General features: G+C 38.9%; 1 protein-coding gene across 3 annotated transcripts in view; it reads right to left on the bottom strand.

The window, feature by feature from the left end:
* Nucleotides 1-1,277: 1,277 nt before the first annotated feature.
* Nucleotides 1,278-24,673, bottom strand: part of ATF7IP (activating transcription factor 7 interacting protein) — a 112,111-nt gene continuing 88,715 nt past the window's right edge. The window contains exons 11-15 of one of the 3 annotated variants that reach the window (XM_074870971.1): nucleotides 18,042-18,120; nucleotides 11,369-11,518; nucleotides 10,251-10,436; nucleotides 6,618-6,730; nucleotides 1,278-5,953 (exon numbers count right to left, since the gene is read on the bottom strand). In XM_074870971.1, the coding sequence (XP_074727072.1) occupies nucleotides 5,537-5,953; nucleotides 6,618-6,730; nucleotides 10,251-10,436; nucleotides 11,369-11,518; nucleotides 18,042-18,120 (945 nt within the window). In that variant the 3' untranslated portion in view covers nucleotides 1,278-5,536. The remainder of the gene's footprint in view (nucleotides 5,954-6,617; nucleotides 6,731-10,250; nucleotides 10,437-11,368; nucleotides 11,519-18,041; nucleotides 18,121-24,673) is intronic. The other 2 variants (XM_074870973.1, XM_074870976.1) reach the window with 2 other exon arrangements.

Here is a 24,673-nt window from a genome sequence, read left to right as displayed (position 1 = left end):
TTCTCCCCAGGGAGACACCAACTTCCTTTCTTTGTCAGGGTCTGGTGCTGTGCTGCCAGGTCATATTACTTCTCTGCCCCTTCATATTTTTTTTTTTTGTAGTTTCCTTCTGTTATACAGTAGATGCTTCAGTGCACTTTGCTCCGAGGTTGTAGCACATCCTTCCAGACATACATAGCATTGTGTGTATGGCAAAGCTACCCTGCAGCAAAGCAGGGATGTTCACTTACTTTGCTTCATACCAGCACAAACTGCAATTACAACAGTGCTTGAGCAGAGTGGTTACACTGTATTTTATGATAAAACTAAGGGTCTAAACTAGGTGCAGTATGTATACTCTTAATTCTAAATAGGCAGTTTGAGAAACTCAGGACTTTCAAGCATGGTTGTGTTCAGGCATCACTTCACAGAGTCAGTCCACCATCTTTTGGTCAGTGACTCGAAGGAAGTTTTAGCAAGTGCCAGGAAACTGTTACCATCACAAATTAATTAACTGCACGCCCTTGAAGTAGGGGCTCAGCACTAACTCCATGTAGGCATGTCAGTAACTCCAAGTTTTAAGTACTTGGACTTCTCTACAGTTTGGCAGCATGCCAAAGGAGTTGGGTCCAAGAGGCAGCTTTTACCATACTGCCTTCTAGTAAGGCAGTTCATTGGTTCTCAACTAAGTTGCACAACATATTTCATGGTGTTATACCTGGCTTCTATCCTTGAAAAGCAACAGGGTGGGGGCCAGAGACTTTTTTAATCCCTGCACTAAACCGCCCTGTTTATTACTCCTGATTTCATGAGAAGCACGGCCAGTTGGGCACGCTGCGGCTGCCGCTGCAGGCTCAAGGCTCAAATGCTTAATGGTGCTGTGAAAACCCAACAGCATCTCCTGTACTTTGTCCAAAGCCTCATGCTAAAAGAATGACCATTTTCAGAGGTCAAATCCAGGTCCTCAAAGGGAGAGAAGAGTAGCACCAGCAATCTACTTTCTATTCCTGTCCCCCTCTGGGGTACAAGTTACTTGATTCTGGGTGTCCAGGATACACAACTCCTCTTTGCTTCGTGACTTTCCAGAAGTTACAGCATTGCTTCAGTTTTTTGCTTCTGTGAGAAGGCTGAGAGGGCAGCATCATGCAGTTGACTTTCTGGGAATGATCTAGAGCCAAACTGTTACTGCTCAACATTACTTGAGCAAGGTGGCAACACTTCTGTAGAGGAAGAGCTGGGCTCTTTTTGAAAGAGTTGTCTCCTGAGATGTCTGGAACTAAGCACAGATGACTCAGAATGTTAAAAACCCAGTAGTTTATTTCAAAGTATAAATTTCAGGCTTGTCAGACAAAACCCCACTACAGTTAACAGACACACTAATCTACAGTACATATAAAAATGGGGAGAGCTTGCAACTGCCCAGATTAAATTGGACATTAAATCAGTCCTATGGGTTTTTTTTGTATTTACAAGTCCAGCTGCAAAACAGAAGAAGAAATCAGATCTGAGTTTCCTAACAAAGGATTTTGCACATTTGACTCCCAATAGCCAATAAATTACTAAAGCTGAACAGGACTCCCCAAACAGCTACTACCCAGTTATCTTTATTTACAGCTATACCTCATTAAATTAAGACAGCGCTTCAAATATATATATGTGTATGTATATATATATATATAATGAGAGAAAAAAAGAATGCTTAGCCTGCATAATGACAATGAGAAATAAAGATGCATTTTAACAGGTACTCAGAAATCATGAAAAGGAAAATTTGTTAATTGGCTCTCTCATAGCTATCATATTTTTCTTTCTCCCCTCAGAAGGTGTGTGAAAGGGAATACAGATTTTGGTGGCAGGGCTGGCTCACTGTCATTTGAATTCCTCTCCCTCCAGTGTTTTCATGCAATTCATACATACAACACCCCTACCCAAACCAACAAATTAAAAAAATATATATTTAATATATCAAGCTTCTGTTTAAAAAATCTGGATAGATATTTTTGACTAAATGAAAATACTCAAGAGTTCGTGAGAAGGCAGAATCACAGCTTGATTTTGTACAGTGTATGCAATACTCTAATACTGGGGAATGGCTGTTTGGGGAGCAGGAACAGATTTGACCTGTCCCTACATATAATACAGATTCTAATTTATTGAACAGTTAAGACAAACAGCATAAAGCAAGGGCTGAAGTGACTGTTTTTGTTACAGTACACAACGATGCTCAGATCCTACTATCAGGCCCAATCGTGCTCCCACTGAAGGCACGAGGGGTTTTGCCATTTTTCAAAGGAAGCAGGGTAAGACCCCTTATTTTTACAGGGAAGACACCATGGGCCTTTCCAGCCTTGTGCTAAAACCCTTGTGATGGGTGAGTGTCTCAGTGCTTGTGCTCAGTGACCTAACATGGCCAACAGTAGCACAAATAATTCAAAGGAGCAAAGTCCAAGACCAAACCACTACTCCTAGGGAAGCTGGTCAGAGCATGGAAATAACTACGGGCAGAGGGGAACCTGCCTCTGCACCCTCATGTTTTCTGAAACTGCCCCTGGAGTTGCAGTACAGAGGCTATACCTACAGTCTGCCCCCTTCCTAGGGTTGTTTGAATCCAATAAAGCTTTTTTAGACATATACTGAAATAAAGGAGGCCATGAAGCTGTAGCTAGGAGGAAGGCAGTGGAAAGGAACAGCAGTTTGCTGTCAGCAGTCCCACAGCTGGGCTCCTCTCCAACCAGAAACTGAACTAACTCAAATTACTTTCAACCCCAACATCCAGATGCCCTTGTATCACAGAGAAAACAAACCAAACCTAAAACAAACCAGGAAGTTAATGAGGATGGAAAACAGCTGTAGAATCAGTGCTGTGTTTGCTGAAACACAGGGAACTGGATCCAAGGTGGTACTGCTGAAATGTCATGTACCCAGTGGCAACAGCAAAACAACTTTATGCCAGGCTACTGAAAAGAAGATGGAAAAACTTGCATAAAGTGCAAAGAAACTAAACCCAACCCTTCCACTTAAAAGCCATATAGAGATTTTTAGCATATTTAGAAGTGAATTACTGGAAACCTCCAGCAACTAACATTTTTATGAAGAGCCCAGTCTAGAAGCACGGTGTTAAGAGACCTGCACTGAATGTTCCAAAATATTTTGGTAATACTTTCAAATAAAGTCTCCTAAATTAAATCAATTATTTCTGAATGTTTGTTGCTAGCAGAAATTTCGTTTCTCAGTAGTTTTATTGTTTCTGGAAGGTAAAGGATAATAAAATATTATCAGCCACCCCACAACACAGGGAGAAGTGCCATGAGTTAAGGAATTAAGCAATACTCCTTTTTGTTACCCACTGCAGAGATCTGCTCCACCATAACAATGATTTTGCAGAATCTGTATGTCAGTGATTTAAGGACCAGCTACCTTTAAGGTCTCCAAACAGAGCTAGGCATTCGGAAGTCGTGTTATCACATACTTTGCCACAGCTGCTTGCTTAAGAACATGAAATTGGACATTTAACAGCTCTGCTGTGATGAAACAAAAGAGAAGTCAGATTTCACCCCACAGCTGCAAAAATCAACTGCACTCTGCCATACATAGCAGAAATGATCTATTAAGCCAGAAGCCAGTTTTTACAATCAGTTCAGTTGAGAACTACATCTTTCTTTAGTAAATAAAGATGAGTCTTCTTTCTCTAAAGATACAGCCCACACAACCTGCAAACACAATACCAGACCATCCCTAAATAATACCTCCATTGGAGGAAAGAAAAAAATTCTAACACAGGACTCTCACCCCCCGCCTATCCCAAGCAAGACAAAGCTAAGAACAATTGTGACCTAAACATAAGCACAAACTATAGAAAAGGTCATGTATAGTTTGGGCTGGAATTACAATTAAATAAGCAGCATAAGTTCTAGGTTTTATTCTAACGTTTAACTTTCAAGCTATAAAATCTCATTGTACTGATATGGCCAATGGCCCTTTGGTACCACCTCAAAGACACATTAAAAACCCCCTCTTTCCCTTCTAAATCCACTGTTTGGTTCTGCTGGGCAGGAATGAGACTGAAAAGTGCCAAAATAAAAGCCTTACATATACTTTCTTGTCCAGGTGTGTTACAATTTGGTTCTGCAAAAAGCAAGTTTAACACGTCAACAACAGTGGGGCAGATGCAGCAATTTCTTTTCTCAGCTCGGAGGCATCATGAAAGCATCTATTAACCTTTACAATTGCTCCCAAGTTTTAGGCCAGTGTCTAAAATAGTTTCTAAACTGCTTTGGGTGTGTTCGCTTTCTGCAGAGGCAGGCAGGTGATGAGACAGAGGACTGGGAAGCCAACTTCTTATCTTTTTGTACTAACTGAACATCCAAACCGAGCGCAAACAGCTAGAAGCTTTCATGGTGCCACACTGCAGAGGTTTCTTTGGCTGAATTGCAGCATACAGCTTTCCCAACAGAACAGGGAAAGGCTCTGGTGGAAAATACTGCCTGTATACTCTTTAATATTCTTGACAGGACAAAAACAACTACTCAAGAATTACAATGAGGAAAGGGTTGAATAATACTTCAGATAAAATCAAATCCAGCATCAAGCAGATGTTGCACTTCCTGGTCTTCACAGAAATAATAATTACTGCAGGCCAGGAAAATGAGAAGCAGTAATGAAAGGCTGGAAGGGTAAAGGGAAAAATAACTCCAAACATATAAAAGAACACCACAAGGTATCTGGCTACATTTTATTTCTGAAATTATTCTTTAAGGCACAAAATAAATCTAAAAAATAGGGCTGGATGTATGAGGGGAGGGGCACAGAAATTATCTGAGCTAGAGGTGTGAATGCAGTCTCTACAATCCAGTTTCAGATCTGACCTGGGAATGCTCCGGGTGTGAGTGGGGGAGGATGGTGAAAGTAGAGGAGCGTTTTTAGGAGAGATAGGAGGTAGTGGGGTGCTTTATTTTTTTCTCCCCCACCACCTCCAAGTTTACACACATATTCGTTTCCCTGGCCAGACTCAAGTCCCTCCCCTCAGAGAGCTCATTACAGTTTGTAAAATAAGACCAGACCACTCAATATTCCAGTACAAGAGTGAGGCCTTGAATCACCCTTCATATCAGTCTGCCCACAGAGTGGTGGGGGGCAAGAGGCAAATCTGTTCTTGCCCTCATGTTGGTGCCTTGACAGATGTTACAGGTGTGTATGTTTTGCGTCACAGAAACTGTAATTTATTATTTTGTTCCCACTCTGAAGCAAAATCCCAGACACCCAGGGTGCCCTTGGATAAAGGGTAGGTAGGTATCTAGGTGGAACAGCTGTCATGGAAGGGAAAATGAAATTTTCAAACGGCCCATGACTTGAGCTATCCAGAAAAAACAGGCTCTCTTGCTGCAGGTGAGACTTTATTTTTCTTTTGGTTCTGAATGCACGTAGTGTATCACACAGCTGTCTAAAATAATCCTGCTGAGAGTGGATTTAAAAGTGAATTTCATGCATGGGATCAACCCCCCAAAACTGGGGTAATTCTTGGTAGTAGGACAGGTTAAAGGCTCCAAAGATCTCTAGTTTAACTGCTCTGGGAAGAGATCACATCTGTGGACTGGGGGTCACAGAAGGGTCCAAAACGTCCATAGATGTCCTTAGCCCGGACCGCGAAGTAGTATTTGCTGCCAGACACAAACTGCGTAAGAGTGCATGCCATGGGCAGTGGGAGGGCCTTCACCTCCCCAATTTTCTTCCACTGGGAGGGCATAGTGGCACTCGGGTCCTCGTGGTAGGCATAGAGATGGTAACTGTCCACAGTGGCACAGCTCCGGTCCACCTCCATGACACTCCATGACAGCACAATACCATTCTGGCTCTGTACCCGTGCCAGCTTCAGCTGTGGCTTTTGAGGCAGAGAAGTGTTGGCAGCTTCAGGGGGCAGACGTGGTGGCTGTGGTGCCTCTGGGAGCGCGGCAGGATGTACAGGACGTGGCGGCTCCTAAGCAACATAAGAGTGAAAAGAATGGTGAGCCACCTTGTTGGTAGTATATTTACCATTCCAGGACATCACAAGCGATGAGGCTGCACAACAGCGAGTATGCAGGCAATGTATCTGGTTCAGTCTCAACAACAAAACCATGTGAAATGAGCCAGAGTAAACTCTCAAATACTTACGAAGAGGGGTTTGAGGTGATGCAGAAGTAATCACCCCCAACAGTGGTAAGACAACCCTCTGAAATTTGGGAGTTGTCAACCTTGAGGATCTTGTCTGTACCTTGTTCTCCTACCTCAGTTTTGCAAACAGCTGTACTGAGAAATGGGTCATTCAATTCGTAGCCAAACCATGACTAAACATTTTAGCGGCAGTTCTTCTGTACCCTTGGCTCCACAAGTCACCTGCAGACAATTCATGCACCATTTTTCAATATGTGCTACTGGCGATCTGAAGAACTCTGGGGTAAGCTAACAGATTGCATAACTTTTACCATTCTTGGCAGAAGTTGCTGTAGCTGACAGGGTGGTGCTACACACGTGAACTGGCTGCAAAGTGTCTACAAGGCATTTCACTATTCTGCAGTTCAACACTAAGAAGCAATCTGAAAGACATTAATGCAGAGACCAGCCTGTAAATTGCATTAAGTAATTTCAAAAGGACTACTCACAGCATGCACTTGTGGTGGTCGATGATGCACTGTAAGCTGAGGTGCTCCAGATCCAAGAGTAAGTCCGTTGTTCACAACATATGCAGTTGTTTGAGGCATTCGTACTGTCATACCTGTAAGAAGCACAGTGAATACTGTGAGTACGCAATACTTAAAATCAGCTAAACAGAACACTGGAAGACCAACTCCTTGGTTCAGCTGGATGACACCAAACTTCAAACTGACACACTCTTCTCAAACTGCCAGCAGGCTGATGAAGTACTGCACAACAAAACCACCTCCCATCCCCTGAAGCTGTAAAAGTGAAAGAGAGCAAGTGCTTATGTATGCAGAGGGGACAGAATGATGTTTTAATAATTTGAGGCATGAAAGAAATGGGTGGGGATGGGAAGTGTGGGTGATACAGGGATAAGTATGAGAAGAAAAATTACATGACTTTGGGATTCAGAAAGGAGAAGATAAATGCTGCTGCAGCAGAATGATATCCACTCAGTATTCAAATACCAGAAGGCTGTGCAGTGGTTGGCACCAAAACCAAAAAAGGTAAGTCACTGTCCAAGAAGCTTGTCCTCCCTCACAGAATGGACACCACAATGGATGTTACTCACAGGTAACTTGTTGTTACAACAGGACGTTACTGACATTCATTCCCACAGCAAACTGATCTGACTGGACGGAATAAACTAGGTAATTTTATAGCTTTGTAAATAACATCCCAAACTCTTGCATACTAACAAGTTTTCATTCATTTTATACTACATCTCACTCAAGTAACATTTTGTCTGTTTACTATTGAAACATGTATATTCTGTGAGCTCAAAGCTTTTGCTCATTGCTATAGGTTGCCTAGGGTGTCCCTCTATTTCTGTCTAGAAATGCAAGATTTGGGACAATCCCCACCATCCCCTAGTTCCACACTTGTAAGAGACTGAAGGATTCTAATACTCCAGAAGAGAAGCTCACAGAGTGACATATGTAAGGAAACCACAGCTATTGTATGGTAAATTTCTTCTCTGTAGAAACAGTCATCAAGCTATAATCATAGGTGATGAGTGTCAGAAGTCTATGTAATCTATGAGTTGGAGGCAAGGACCTCAGAGTGCTAAATCTTAACGCTTTTATTATGAAGTGTTGAACTCTCGGTAGCTGCTTCACATCTTCTTCTCTTGTCACATCTAAGATGCTAACGAAGCTGTGCAAACTCCTGTAAGATAGACAGTGACCTGAATTGGATATTTCTCATCTATAAGAATCCAATCAGATACGCTGTTTTTAGCATGACTGTGATTCTATTTCAGGAAATTACAATAATCTGAAGATGGACAGAAATGCCTTGATATAAAGTACATATTTAGCATTATTTCTAATTAGGCATACTACTTAGTTGAGGTAGAAGCACAAAACTACAATTTGCAAAACACTTCAGATGCGTTCTCAAAGTTAATCTTTAGAAGACAAAAGTGCAAAGATCTTACTCCTGAAGCACCTGCTACTAACACTAAAGACTCTTTCAATGATAATATAAACCAATACACATCAGTAGCAGCTTTTCTGAAAGCTGTTTAACAAAGTCAGTGAAAAATGTAGAATGGACTACAGGATGAAAACTCATGGCAGCTAAAAGGGATCAAGAAACAAGATTGCTTTATTGTTAACAATACATGAAACCTGCCTACCCAGTATGCAAATATGAAGCCTCAAAATAACCTGTATTCTAACTAAATTGGTCTTCCATCTACTCAGGTTAACCATCTGGCTTCCTTGTCCTGAGATACAGTGAATGCACAATACTTTGGAGGAACTGTCATTTTCTTATGTCTTATGTGGCTTGTCAGACAACAGTACTGCATAATACACAGACATACTTTCCAAGCCAGCGTAACAGAACGGCCCCTAACAGAACGAACGGCCCCTAACAGAATCACAGAAAAGCCCAGGTTTGAACGGACCTCTGGAGATGATCTGGCCCAACCTTCTGTTGAAGGTTGGTAAAGCTGAATCTTCATTATTTTGGTGGAAACCTGACATGATTTCTGAGAATCTGTAAGCAGACAACTCAAGGATAAGCATTCATTGTATCACTGACCATCAGGTCAGAAGCACAATACACAGAGATCTGTTGCTGGATGACCTTGTGCAAAAAACGTATAAATTCCCTACCTCGTTGAGTTGTCCTAGAAAAGGCCTTAAAATAGTGTATTACCTATTACCTTCTTCAACAACACATTAATTATCTTGCATGTCTAGTGCTGAAAGGTATTCTGCAGATATTAACACTAGTGATGTGTATTTAGTCATAATAACTGCTATAAGAAGTGGTAGATTCTGACAAAATCATGTATTTTATATTTTGGGACAGAAGAAGAAAATACTATTAAAAATTATTAACATAGGTGAATGCATGGTTAAGTACTCAAAACTCCTTCCAAAATAACAGGTGGATCACACACATCTAACTTGTAGCTAAGGGTAATGATGAAGAAAACTAATCATGGACTGAGGTTGCCTTTTATGGCCTTTTGCCAACAGAAATGCAAGATGCAGACATGTCCTCAAAAGATACTGCTGGTCAGAAGAACCCGAACTCAAATGCACGTGGCACAAGAGTGTAAGAAGTTTAAGAAATGTGAACAAATCTGAAAAGAACAGCAATTTCCTCACACCCTGACATTTCACAGAGATAGTTCAAGAACTGTCTGATCAACTTCTGTTTAGCTAGCAACAGAGTACAGTCTTACGTGGCTCAAGCATGCAGAGTTCCCAGTCTGTCTTATACAGATGGTGTCTAAAAAAATCACTGCCTAGATGTCACAAAAGTAGGCTCATGCTCAGTGCACTAGAAGAGGGAAATCTGTGTTTAACATAAGGGCGTTTAAAATAACCAGAGAGTAGAAATTGTGGGGAGCTAAAAACCAGGCAGTTAAGATCCACCACTTTGTAACAAAATATAGACTATCATTTAAGTTTAAGGTCTTTATTTTTGACATCTACTAGTCATTTCAGAAAATGAGTTTACTGTTATGGGAAGATACCAGCTACGTATCTGCAAAGCCAAGATGAACTTGCTGACATCTCTATTCAAGGAAACTCAAGCACACATCAATTTCTGATACATTTGGTTAGAAATTTAACCTGTCCAGGCCTAGAGAAAATAAGGAAATTTGCTGGGCACAGGACATCAGAGATTGTTAAGGAATTACATTAGGATACCTGATATAAATGTAACTTTTAGACAGAAAATCGAACTCGATTTGCTACATACTCACATGTTTTAGTCTTACTCCATAGCAACAAAATGGTCTCTATCTTTCTACAAAACAGTGGTGCTCATCACATTACGTTCTGCTACCTTGTATTGGACATGTCATCCAGAGATGCTTAATTGGCAGAGCTAGGGCCTGAGATGACTTAAATCCAGTTTTTCCTCATTCACATATCTGCAGAAGGGATGATTTCTTAACAGCCTGAGATTTTCTCATGTCTGTAAGCCGGGAAAAAACCCTAGCCTCTATAATTTGGACCAGTATTGTAAAAAAACCAAACAACAAACCCAAAAGAGAAAATCAAACCCCACATCCATCAGGTATCAAGCTGTTCCATGCTAAAATGTGCACGGAAGAAAGCAGCCCCTACCTCCAGCCTGTGGGTTGACTGGCCTTAAACCTGGGCTTGGCATGGCAGCTCCTCTTACAGGATTCTGAGCTGGTGGTGCAGGAAGAGGGGTATAGACCACCTGATGGTTAGGAGGGGCTCTTGGTATAGGAAGTTTTGCAGGAGTTTGAGTCGCTGGCCGTTGAGTTACATTCACTGTTGTCGGAGCTGGAAAATGATAGACAGATCACAACCTAGAATGGAATTCCATGACATTAAGCTGATATGCCAAAGGAGTACACACCACCTTTGGAAAACTGACTCGTTTGAGCCATGCAAAATAAAAACTGTCTCTGTGAATTTTATCTGCTTTTGATAATGCAAGAAAAGAGAAAACAGCCTAAACAAAAAGTAATTTTCACCTGAAATAATGATGCCAATATATATACAAATTCCAAACAGAAAAGATAAACATAATACCACCACCCACCAAAAAAAAAGGTCCTGAACATAAGCATAGCTGTGGAGAATATAAAAGCCAGACCACCAGAGTCTGTAGAACAGATCAGTCATAAGACTATTCCAATGCCAACTAATCTTCAACAATCATCTACAGAAGGAGAGTAAAACAAAGAAAGAAAAAGAGGATCCATGTTTCTTCATGTTAGAAAGGGAGGAAAAAAATCATACTGTAGATAAAACAACATTTAACTACGGATGAAACTTCAGTATCAGCCTTGCCATTCACTCTGCCAAAAGGATTAATTGCAAAGTGCAGGTGCACAGACCTAGGAGCGATATTCCTAATGTTTTTTTCCCCATTACTTAAATAATGCAACTGCTACAGGCTTCCTCTCCTTCACTTTTACAAACAACAGTATATTTAATAATTTCCACGACCATCCTCAGCAGGGCTTCTTCCTCTCCATGGAATTAATTTGATCCTGAATTCTTTCCAAACCAACCGGACTATCTTTCCCTTTCACTTCATCAGCTTAAAAAAAAAAAGTTATGGGAAACTGACTAGAATGGAAGATTAAAAAGTGACTCAAACATTCTGAATATTCACCTGAAAAGATCAGCACCATGGAGAACACATGAGTCTAGTATAAGAAAAAAAGCAGTCACTGAATTCACATGATGATGTAAAATGAAGTTACCTGTAGGTAATACATGTATGGTGGTCTGGGAAGGTCCACTTGTTGGCACACCTGTTGGCTGCACAGGGTTTGGCTGCAAAGGTCGAGTCAAGGGCTGGGTGGGTATGCTCAGTCCTGTAACAGGTATCTGGTTCTGCTTCTTGCCATCTGCTTTAAAACAAAATGAAGTTATAGACAGTAGCAAACAGAAATTAGAACATCAGAGTTTTAAAATCTTTTTTCCCCCCATCATTCACAGATTAGCAAAGAATATTTCCTAGCATGACATTTCTTTGACCTTCTCATTCTGCAAACAGAACTAGAAAATTCATTCAATTCCCCTCACTTTCATCATCTCCCCTCCCCCCATTTCATTCTATCATCATGAAGTCTGTGTAGTTCAGCATAATTTGGAAATCTGAATTTAATGGAACATTATGCCAAAGTCTTTAGAAGTTTCTATTAAAAAAAGAATAGCCTAAAACCTTAAAAAGGCCTAAACACTGTGGTACTCTGTTTCAAAAAAGTCATAGAGCTCCCTAAATAAATCTTGTCTACCTTTGATGCTTACATCCTGTTATTTGCTGACTCTTTCCTTTGTTCAATGTTAGTCAGCCCTGTTTGTTGCTCTTTTGAATTTTCATGAGATTTTCTTAAAAAAGGGGAATCGCATTATTTATAGAAAACTTTAAAGAGAGAATTTGTTTTCTCACATTGACACCCTCCTCAACATGACTTAGTGACTTATGAAAGTGACAAATAGTGTCTGTACCTGTAGTTTACTACAGCAATATTCTTTCCTGCTTTAGTTTATTTGTGACAACATAAAATATTCGAGTGCAAGTCTGTATGTAATCAAGCCTGTGCACAAGCTGAATAAAGAAGAATTGAGAAGCTTTTGCCTGGATATTTCAGCTAGGTTAGAGTAGTAGTGGGCAGAGAAGGCATCACTAAAAACTAAAAAACACAAGATAGAAGAGTAGGTTTTAAGGGCACTCATTCAAAAAAGATCTGCCCTAATAAAATTGTACATGCAGCAGCCACTAATTTACTAAAAGAGCGCACAATATAAAAATACAAAACACGTTAATACATATTTTACTCTTGAGAAAACGTATCAACAATATATTGAAAAATACATTGAGAAACTATCAAGTATACTAACTAGATTTCAAAGCATTAAGAACATGGTTAATTGCAGTATAGTTCAAAATGCTAGGGTTTTTAGCAGTTGGAGACTATTTTGATGGACTCACTGAGCTGGTGTCTTTAACCGGCTACTAACAGCTTGAAATAGCAGTACCCTTCACAAACTGCTATATGATAAAATAAACACAATTCAAGACCTCAAAAATAAAACACAATATAAATTGCAGACCATATTGTCTTTCTGTAGACTGAACAGCCGAGCTACTTCACTGAAGTAATTTGATGAAGATAATTTTCTTTTTTTCAAAGTCTATAAAAGGAGCAGTACAGTGATGTTAATTTTGAAAACAGAAGGTGAGATGCTTCCTGCTTTCATCAGCTAACGTGTCTTGTGATTAGTTCAAGCTTCCTTCCTTTTCTATGAGAGATTTCATGGTGTTCAGCTAATTATCTGACTCTGAAGAGATTCCTACAGAGATGCACACACCTGTTTTCTTTGAGTATTTACACACTGATTGATGCATATTTCAACTGCCATTGGATAATTTAAGTGATGTGAGTGTGTTCTCAGTGATGACCTAGAGAAGATGTGCTCATGATCCAACTAGTAAAAACCCAGACACGCTATTGCTGTAAAAATGTAGTTCAAGTACAAATGACAGACTAGACACACGTGAGGGACTTTTTGGTTTTGCTTTTGTTTTTAATCTCACACAGAAGCATGTGCATTTGTCCCTGCTAAATCAAGAGCCCTGCTGAGCTTCCAGTTGCTGGAAACTACATCAGGAGTGCACCAGCCACAGTAAATGATGGAAGATAACCAACTAGACTACTAAATAAATAGAACAAATAACAAAGGCTAATTTAGCTATGTAAGTGAAAAATCAGTAAGAAAAACAGGAGGACTGCCATGTATAGTAAGCATAGGATTAAGGTTAAAAGTAATACGGGAACAGTTCGAATGCTAAATGAACACAGCAACATATTCATTAAAAATGTGGACCTGGAGAAGACAGGACAATCAGATTTATGGAAATGAGCATAAAGTGGAAGTCATTACTACTGAAGGTATAAGCAAAACTCCAAATCTAATACATAAAATGGAAAAGAAGAAGGGCTAATCTCCATGCCAGAAAATGGGCCTACAACACTGGAGTTATAGTAGGAAGGAGTTTTAATCACGTACTAATTCACATGTGGTATAATGGGATTGCAGAACAGCAAACATACCATACGCATGTTCAAGAATAAGACAAAAAATGATCCACAAAACTACAGATTTGATCAGATAAAACAGTTTATAAACTAAAAAACTGATACTGTACATATTTAGTAATTTTTCCTACAAAAAGAGAAATGCAAAAAAACCCTGGAACATGGCTGTGTTCGAGAGTACACTTGTGTCTTTCTTGGTCTAAACTCCACTTTAGACTAAGGATAGGTATCAGCTAAATCTATTAATTGTTTTAATATTTTTATGAAATAGTTTGATGCAGTGCACTACACAAATATTTAATAGAAAGGACAGGAAGGGGATTGTACAATTACTGCAAGATACTTGCAACAGAAAAGTATCTGGATTACTCTCTGATAAAAGGATGACAACAATTGTTCTGAACAGAAATCAACAACACAGTTTTTCAAACGCTATGCAACATTTTCATTAATAATTTCTGCACACATCAGAAGGTGTGCACTAAATTTAGTTGCCAATGCACTAAACTGGAAGATGCCACCAGTATGGAGGTGGACCAAAATGTCACACAGGAACAAAGCTAAGACTTGAGAACTAGAAAAAAGAAGATGTAGTAGAGAGTGCAACAGTGCTATTTAGGAATTGGTAAAAACTTCTACTATTAATGTGGGAAATCATGTGTGGGGCAGTAAAGATGATCAAGAAAACCTGCATGTATGTTGTTAATTATGGAACGTCTGTGCGCTGCTTGTCTGATAAAGTAGAGAGGAAATGCAAATCTAGGCTGTATCGGGTGAGTGTCTCCACACTGTGATGGTAGGATTTTTCTCCCTACGTGAAGAACTATTTGAATGCAAACTTCATTATGTAAAAAAAGGGTTGGAAGTTAGAGACAATGTGTTTCTGTGTTAACAGAGTGAGGTTTCAAAATGCCAAAGCAACAGCTGTTGAAGGACAGCTACTCTGTTTTGTAGGGGTACTGTGTCCAAACCCAGTGACTCAAGCACATGATTAGAGGTCCTAGTCACCTTGACACTAAAACAACCAACCAAAAAACCCCACCCTAAAAAACAACCAAACAAAAACCCCCCACCCTCAAAACATGATTAGCCCTTAAAAGTAATGCATAGGGTTTTGCCTGTCTAACATGACTGAAGACTGGGCTTGATGACAGTTTATACAGGTCTGCTCTTCCATGACTCAATACAGAAACTCTGATTTCAGTTTAATAACCTCACAAAACATCTAAAAATTCCATAGTTCTTAACTTAAAGTTTAAGTCTAATTTACTCTATATGCATACTTTAGTATACAGTATTACAGATATTAATCATTGATCCAGGCGGAAACTTCATTGGAAAAAGGAAAGTATGGAGAGTAGATTACATGAAGAAGTTTAAAAATCTACCAGAATATTCAAATTTACTCTCAACCTGAATCTTTAGTAATTTCAATCAACAAGGACAAACACTGTAGTTGTATACTACCAATCCAGTGTAACTTTGTTTCCAAGTTGTACCAGGAGATATTTAAAGGGAAGCACACAATAGACATCTCTCTCCAGATACTATTTAAATACCTTTGTAAGTAACAGAATTAGGTTTACTTAGTATGCAGGCGCCAGGGCTTTAAACAAAATAATTGGGATCTGTGTGTTCCCAAGATCACTATGAAAGTGTTGCTCTTCTATTTGAATCAGTACTGAACGGATATTCCAGCATACCGCAGTAAACACTGTAATGCCAGGCTGTGTACCTATAAATCTGTAACAAAATAAAACTTGCTCTGCATTTGCCGGAAACAAAGTGCAGTGGAAAAACTAATTGGCCAAAGGTATATACATGCATATGATTATGCAAAAGCTGTCAGAAATGTACTCTTCCTTTTTTTTAACCTTAATGTTACTATCAGAACATGTGAATTATTTCCCAAGAAACCTGCTCAAAATCCTAGAGATGTGTTTCCAGTGCATGGTGAAACTCAAGCTTTTATTAGGGTTTTAAGTCCATACATTTCTACAGCTTATATGAAAAATACTGACTCCTCTCAAACTCTAAGCATAAACTAAGTCTGTGGCCTTGCAGATATCAGGGAGACTCTGGCTTCTGCTTTGCAGTGAAGAGACACACAGGGGCTAACCCAGCCTGAAAGCACCCCACTAACCTTCCTCCTAACCAAAGGACAATTTTCTAAAATCTGACAACTAAAGGGAAAGAAGCTCAGAATATCCCACAGGAGAAAATGGTAAGATACTGGCTCAAGCTCCCAAAAAGAAACTGCGTAAGAATGAACTTACTATACTGTAACGCAGCTACAACTCTGCCGTGGCTGCTAGCACTTCTACTTAGAGAAGCATTCTTATAGTTGCACATGTAACCATGGTGTCGATCTTTTATGGTAACTGAGATGAAGACACACTTTATGCAATCGGGGAAAAAAAAACTCTCTGAAAAATGTTACTTTTGATAGAAAAAGATTAGCTGAAATTACAATACTGTGACACGCTACTTTAAAACATACTATAAAGCCATTTAGATCTGTTGATTTCTTTTACAGAATATTAAATAGGACTGGAAGCTTAACCTTACCTGACAAATTTCCACAGTGCAAGTGCAACCATTTTTTTTTTCTTTTTAAGAACTAACCCTCGGAAGAGATTACAGTAGTAAAAACTCAATTCCCTATGTTATTCTGACAGTCAGCTAAGCGATTCACAGAATCGTCAAAATCCTGTCTGGAAAGGACCTCTGGTTGCCATGTAGTCCATACAACCTCTTGAAGCTGGACTGTCACCAACACTATTCAAATGAATTGCTGTCTTGCTCAGCTGAATCTTGAGAACATTCAAGAGTGGAGTTTCTACATCCCTCTGTGTTGCACTACTTTCCTACTGCGATTTCTTTTCCCCTCAAGCTCAGCTTGACCCTCCTGAACTTGTAGTTCATGGCCACTGCCCCTTGATGCATCATCTGGCACTGCTGAGAAGAGTTGAGCTCTGTAATCTTTGTAACTATCCTCCAAGTAGTTGGAGCAGCAGGCTGCTATTTCATTGTCTCTCAGTTTGCTCTTTGCCAAACATGCCTGTTCGTTGATCTCTTCTCACAGGTCATGTACTCTAGGCTGCCACCATCCTGACAGCATCTATTAGGCTCTCTCCAGTGCTACCACAAGTCTTCTGAACTCAAATAAGGGGGAGCCAAAACTGGACACTGTATTTCAGGTGTGGCCCTGCTAGTGTCTTTGTGGGGGGAATACTGACTTACATCAAATGAGGACATGCTGTTGGCTCATACTCAATTCCATGTCCACCACACATCCTCCAAGAACCAGACTGTCAGCTATCTGAATTGTATCATGCTTCTCTAATACTTGTACACAACAGGCACTCCCCTTTTGGTGGTAACATTACATTTCTTCCTCACTGAAAGAAATGCTACCACAAGCCAATGTGATTTTCTACATTTGCATAATACAAATACAGAGCAAGTCAAGCTAGTAAGATTGTTATGTGTAGAACTTGGACGCACTAGCTAGAGAGATAGCTACTGAGGTTGTCTAGAGGAAACAAAACCTCTTGGTGGCTGGACTTCAGAATGCTGATCAGGGGCATGCATTTAGAGACCATGCAGAACTAAAATTTTATCTCTAACAGTAGAAATATCATTTTTTCAGTTAAGAAGACCATGTATTGTGCTGCCGTAAGTACAGACTCTTATTACTTCTCTGAAATACTGTAATTCTTCATTAATCCAATGCTAATTATAAATTGCCTACAGTTACGCAAGACTTATAAAAATGTATTCTTTTAAAAGATAAAGTGCATCCAAACTGCCAAAAGATGTAAAAGTACAACTATATTTACCCTAATCTTGGCATACAGCCCCAAAGCAAAGAACAGATCTGCATTTGGTATTTAAACTTTTGCACACAAACTTTTTCAGTTAAACAAAAGATTAGAAGCTGTAATAATCTAATGCCTGAATACCAACTGTAGAATTAAAACGTCTTTAATTAATCAATAAACAGAAAAATGATACATCTAGAAAAACTTCCCAAAAGATAATGAAGAATTCAAACAAATTATTCCCCAAGCCTAACAGATTTAAGCACAGACACCAACAATGCCTGAATTAAGGGAAAGGTAAAAATCATAAAGACTGTTTTACAGTAAGTATGATTCCTTTTATTTAATGCTTATCAGAATTCTTTAACACCAGTCCTGTTTAACTGAAACACCAAGGAATAAAATACACTAAGCAGAAACAGAAGGTTACTCCTCTGTCATTCACAGGATAAACTAATACTTGTAGCTCGATCACCCCTGTAGCTAGCAAAATCTTTTTCACCTACCTTGAGAAGAGCCATCATCCTCTTCATCCAGTGTAAGATCAATGACACCTCCTGAATCACTTCCTGTGACCTTCCCGCTCTGAAAGACAAAACTCTTTCATTTTGCAAAAGCAAATCCAGGGAACACAGGCGGAAAAGGGATACGAATGGAACATTCAGAAGGAGAGGTCTCAGAACTTATACACTTATAAGAAAGGAACTGATGAAATGAGCAGGAGGAGGAAATTTCAGACAAATTTCCCAGGACTTGAAAAACAGGCAATAACCAAATGACTGTACTGTGGTATCAAATACTAAAGTATTTTTAGCTTTGTAAGGAATAAAAAAGCCTGAAGACCAGTAACATATTGTTATTTTACAAATAAATAAATAACAATTTGGTGTTATAGAGTATCTTTCAATTATGACTCTTAACATTTTAATCCAGTTGTAATCTGTGCTTTCCACTATAGTAGTACAACCTTTTGACAGAGCAGTCACCAGGGCAGTGTATTACTTATCTTGAGACAGCTCGGCCTATGTGCCTATAAAGAAATTGACTTCACAATAAGAAAAAGGGAAAGCTACACTTGGAACTTGTATGCTTATAAAACATGTCATCAAAAGCCATCAGAAACCTCCAACTGTATCCAGCTTTTTAAAGTAATTTCACTACTGTATTTTAATCCATTATCACAAATTTTAGCATTCTATTCTACATATGAAGCCATTTGTAATCATCTCTTTAGAGTGGATAAAGGGATCTTTTAAGCTATTGTGGAGGCTAATGAAGGCTAAACGTTATAAAAAAACCCAGAGTACCATCAAATAAGATTTATCTTCTGGATCAATTGCTGTCCCTTGGCTGTTCAGACTGGAGAGACCACCAACACCTTCCTTCAAGTGATGGAAAAAATACTGGGGAAGGTCCTATATATTTCTGTGTTTTAAAATATACTTTCTAGAAAAAATCTTGAATGATGTCAATTTGTAGTTCCTTAAACTTGCTGCAAAAAATAGGATTTTTTTTTTTTGTTTTGTAGAAGTGCTATCAATTTATGGATTAGAGTAAACCAGGTTCCTTAGGACAGACAAAGCATTAGGAGAGCAACATAATCATCAAAATCTCTGAACAATTAACATGGGGAAAAGTGTAAGAGTTATCAGCCCCACATGGCCTGTACAAATGTCAACATGGTAAATTCTAGGAAGATCAGAGCTTTTTCGGTGCAGTCAGATGGGGACAGATGCAAAAAACCTAAGCATTGAGATTACCTACTCTATGACCTTTCATTTGGGTAAAACTAAGCCTTCAAGGAGGGTCCTGAAGACAGTTCTCACACAGGCAAGGCTTTGACAAGAGGGAAAAGAGGTGTTGTATGATTACTAACTGCAAAAGCTGTGTCCAAATTCTCTGTTACCATATTCGGAGTGCCTGACACAACTGATCTCTTCATTATGCATTATTACAACCTGATTTCTTCTTGCCTTAAGTTTTGATTCTGCCACTGATGAAATTCTGCTACTAACCTACATGATAAACACTTTGAGTAAGAAATATCTAACTACTTATGTTCACAGGCGATAGAAGGACCCTATCTTTGCTATACATCGAGAAACATCTTTCAGATTTATTAACTATGGAATTCTTCTGTTAAGCAATTTTTATTTCAAAGACCTTCCACAGCTTCAGTTTTCTTAGTATGATGATCTGATTTATCCACGTGAAGCTTAAGATAAAAGGCACATTTAAATAATCAATGATTACTTGATTAGCATAAAGTCATGAGGAATTTCATTCCAACTTGATAATCTTCCCAGTCAGTGACGTTTAATTTTGAACTATGACACTCTCTGCCAGGAGAAAGCAGACTGAAAAGTGGAGGGGGAGATTTATAAGGAACTGGAACACTAAGCTATTCACTTCTCCACATTATAAAATACATTAGTCTGAAGTAATTTCAAATCTTCCTTTGCAGGGAAATCGAAATCCTTAGAAAAATACTGTGTATGAGAGCTAACTGTTTTGCAGCCCTGCTTAACTGTGCCAGTCAAGGAAGTTCTTTTAACTTCCAAGTCAGCAAGTGTCACTGCATGGATTTTTTTACTTTGGCATGTCTGGAAGGCCAAAATCTTGCGTTGGTTAAACAGGCACCTATTAAATGATAAATCCAATCAGCCAAGGTCTCATACATGTACTTCTCGGGAGGAAAGACCTTCTTGCAGTTAGCCACACTATTCAAGGTTTTCTACTAAACAACCCTCGTAGCAATCTCCTCAACACGAACTATCCGTAAGTAGTTAGGTTCTTTCTACAACCCACATCAGAAGTCACAGATCTGCAGGGCAGCGTTTTGAGTGGTGCTCTGTGGTACATTCCCCAGTCCTAGTTTCAGGGCATACACTTCAGCTACTCAAAGAAGATGTTGTAGTCAACACACAATAACTGAAGTCCTGACTCCCCAGCCTTTCCAATTAGATTCCCCTAGTTCATTAAACATGCATCTCCCTTGAATGAAATTTAGTGGTACAGGAACATTTTAAAGAATCCTGAAACGCTGAAAAATGCTGCACATTGTGTTTCCTACCTAGGGGGTATCCCCACACAGAACAGACTGCTAGTTATGCCTGCCATAAAGGTCAGGATTTTGACTATTCAGAGCACCCACCTACATTCAAAAGGAGAAGTATTAATTTCTATATCCTCTTAGTGTTGGCACACAGTTTTCAGATACTTGTAGGTATCTCAAATCCAGGAGAGAAAAGGGAGATTCAGGAAGAACTGGAAATTGGGTATTAAAAGACTGGTCCACACTACTTTCTCATGGTGAAATTAAGCATCTCTATGATCTCAGAGAGCAGCTTTATCACCCTATCCCAGATGCTTCTGGAGTGTTGTCACTTACCACCTGAATGGTTAAGACCTACAAATGTAACCATTTGGAATCAACTCTGAGAAAAGCAAGTAATAAATGGTTTTCAGAAAATCCTGTGCCCAACCCATCAAATATACACACCCCTTTTGAGTATCATGACTATTTTACTCAGAAATTCTCTCAGGGAAATTTTTGTTGCTACAAGGACTTGTGAAAACTCCAGTTTACAACTCAGGTATGTTTGAGGAAAGGATAGAGAGAAAAAAACTGCTATTGCTTCTGTGAAAAGAAGGGAATATGATTCTGAGGAGGAGACTGCCATGTCACACATCAGAAGAGGAGATTCAGATGTGCTGCTCTAAGTAAAATTAGAAACCAGCTTAAGAAGACCTGCAGCCCTGATGAAGGCAAAGGGAAGCCTGACATTGGACTTTCAGTCATGTATGAACAATATTTACATTTATGTCAAAAACTGAAATAAGATAACAAGTCTCTCAGCTCCTAATATTAGATTTCAGCAAACATTTGGGCAGAAACTGGTGATGTAGAAAAGCAAAGTCAAGGCATTCTGGTCCGCTATCAGTTTTCAGCTTTCTCTAAACACAGGAAGCCAAGAACCTGAACCTGCTTCAGCTGATCTCTGCAGAAGAGCAAGATGATGCAATCATAACACCTCTTCATCAGCACAGTCACACTAGTAAAATAATGAAAACCAAAACATGCCTGGTGGTTTAGTTCATATATTGCCTTGCAAGTCTGAGTAACAGAAGATTCAGTTGCCTTACAATATCAAATAAGCTGGAACAGAAACAAAATAGTCACAGCAATACAAAGTGATCTCTACTTAAAGATTAGTTACAAAAAACCCAAAGCAAACAAAACCACAACCACCCAAACCACCATTTCATCATTTGTCAGAACCAGAGCACCAGTCTCCAAACAGACCAGAAACTGCACTTAAATCTGATTGTTTACAACAGCATCTGGGTAGTTTCTAGTAATCAAACAGAAAAAAGTTTACATTGAGATTTGAAAGAAATGTTAACTGCCAAACTACCTTTTCTATCCTTCTTAACAGCTCACATATCTTAATGTGTATGCCTTTAAACTGCAAGTACAAATCCTCTGATATACTGTCATTCACACTACCATTTTGGACCTGTTTTATCCACAGCTGATGAGATTAACTGTACAACCTGGAAGAAGCAACATCATGAACTGAACCATCCAGTTTAACCACAACTGTGCCTGAGCTGCCTTAGTTTAAATCTTTCTCTGCTTTCATATAGCAGTCAACAGTGTAACAATCTTTACCACAAAACAATGCAATGAAAAAATCAGATTAAAAATGGAATTAAAAATTAAACCTAACAAATCCTACTCTGAAATGTCACAGTTTTAAAGATAAATGTGAAGAAAAATTGTAGGAAGAAAGCAAGAAAAATACAAGACTTCATCTTTTCCTGACTTCCTAATTTTAGTATAGCCACATCTTTATCCTTCATCTGGTTGGTGAACTTCCATTTGCAACTAAGATGTTTTGCATAAAAATGATGCGTCCTGTAACTGAACATTTCATACTGAAGTCTAATGTAGATCCAGCCCAAAAAGATGCATGCAACTTCGAGTTGAAAGGCAAAACACTAAGTGAAGTGGGGGAAGAGGACTGCAAAGTATGATTAAGAGCAGAAACAAAGGTGGAAAAAGGAAGCAGAAGGAGGAAAAAAAAGCAGCAGGGGAAAAGAGGATTACAAGCCAAGCAGCAGCCGAGCATGCACCACCACAAATACGGAAGGATGGTGTGAGTGTACGGTAATGCTACTCTGCTATTCTTATCCAGTGTTGTGTGTTGTTCCTGAAACAGCCAGCTAAGGAGAAGGCACTGCACGTTTACAACCCTGATCTGTTTTGAAGAGTCTGTTCTTTAAAGAATATCTTGCCAAATTGCAGGCCCTCTGCCCCAGCTTCTTCAGTTTGCAAAGTTATGTTCACACTTACTGCATTTACCAATATGTAACTATCCCTAGGCATGTTTGCATGCCAAATGCCCCAGGCAAGCATCTAACTTGGCAAGTGTGAAGGAAAAGTATTTTAATGCCAGCACAACTCGTGAAAGCAGCAACTGAAAAACCCTAGAAGAGGGGCAAAACCAAGAGAGTAAATCCTCATCCCTTCAAATACCTGAGTGAAACCTGGTAAGTCCTGAAACAGAGGCTAAGTCATAACCTCTTCTAAACACCACTTTATCGGTTAAGCGTAAACGGCTTTATAGGGCCTATGGAAGATAAAATAATGAAAAGTATGTATAAAATGAACTGCAACTATTCAATTGGTGCATTTTTCTCAATACCAGAAATTGGTGTTTCTAAGTGTTCTGCTAGCTACAAAACTTTTGCTGAAAAGTGATCTATTGTAGTGATTCTTCTGAGTAACATTTTTTTTACCATGAAAACTACTAGAAACAGACTTTGTTTTAATTTCTTACATAAAATCTCTATTCATATTACAGTAATTACACTTCAATTCAGGATTTTCTACAAAGGACTGGTAAAAATGACTTATACTCAGAATTCCAGGCACTTTTCACCACATATACTATGACAACATAACATCTACTTTCTTCCAATCCCAACCACTGATGTCTTTTTAACAATTAAAGAAAGTACTGAGAAATAGATGTACTGACAAAGAATATACACTACTGGGAAAAGTGCTAGGAAAAAGCAGCAATAGTACAGTTTTCCTTGAAAAAGAAAATAATTATGCAGTGACTTTCTAGAACCAATGCCATATTGATATTACAGAAATTTTAAAAAGTGTAATAGGAAAGGAGTTCTTAGAGGTAATAAAAATCCTGGAACTTGTTAAAAATGCATAAATACAGTGAACAGGATTACCTGAATCTGAAGTCACATTTAAGATTTTCAATAAAACCAATGTAAATGCTTTATAATCAACAACTTTCTTTTGGAAGACTGTCATTATATTCCGTATATCATTGACTGCAATATCTAATAAGCTACACACTAGTCAATAGTAAATTAATAATGGGAAATCAGAAAGGAATCAGCCTCGCATTAAAATGAAGTGCTGTCTCTGGTGTTGAAGTGATTCTGAAGCAGTTTCCTCATCTGCCTCTGGAAAAGTAGGGACATTGAGACAGGCTACTATCTTTTTATGTTTCTCCACATGCTAAGACCATTTCACACTGTTGTAAAATACACTGTAGTGGGAGAAAGAACATCACCTTAGTTTTGCTATCCAGCAATTTTTTCAGATCAGCACTGCTGCAAATTAGGTTGATTCATCATTTGTAATTTTAAAAAGAAAGAAGAGAAAAAAAAGGTGTTGGGAGGGAAGCTATTCCAGTTCCATGTAGAAAACAAATACAAGGAAGGAGACTGAATTTAAAGGCCAAAGCACATATGGTAGACATGATGTTGGGAAAAGCGGGTATCTCCCACCATAACTACAAATTGTGACATTTAACACAGAAAGAAGTAGTTACAACATCATGGCATGTATATGTCAATGGCAAACTGCTGAAGAAAACTAAGAAACAAATCTCTAAAACTCAAACCAGCAAATGTTACCTGTTACATCATTTTGTGTAACAGCACACATACACGCCAACATGCACATGTATTGCACCACATGAAAAACCAAAATGTTGGTATTTTGAAGAAAGTTCTGAATATGCACTTCTCTATTCACATATGAGACATATGACTAAAAAAAGGTTTTGGTATTATATAACGCCATGGTTCAGTTCATCAC

The sequence above is a fragment of the Strix uralensis genome, chromosome 5 (genome assembly GCF_047716275.1).
Source record: "Strix uralensis isolate ZFMK-TIS-50842 chromosome 5, bStrUra1, whole genome shotgun sequence".
Taxonomy (NCBI): Eukaryota; Metazoa; Chordata; class Aves; order Strigiformes; family Strigidae; genus Strix; species Strix uralensis.
Note: the sequence above shows the minus strand (reverse complement) of the source record. Positions and strands in the feature narration are given on the sequence as shown.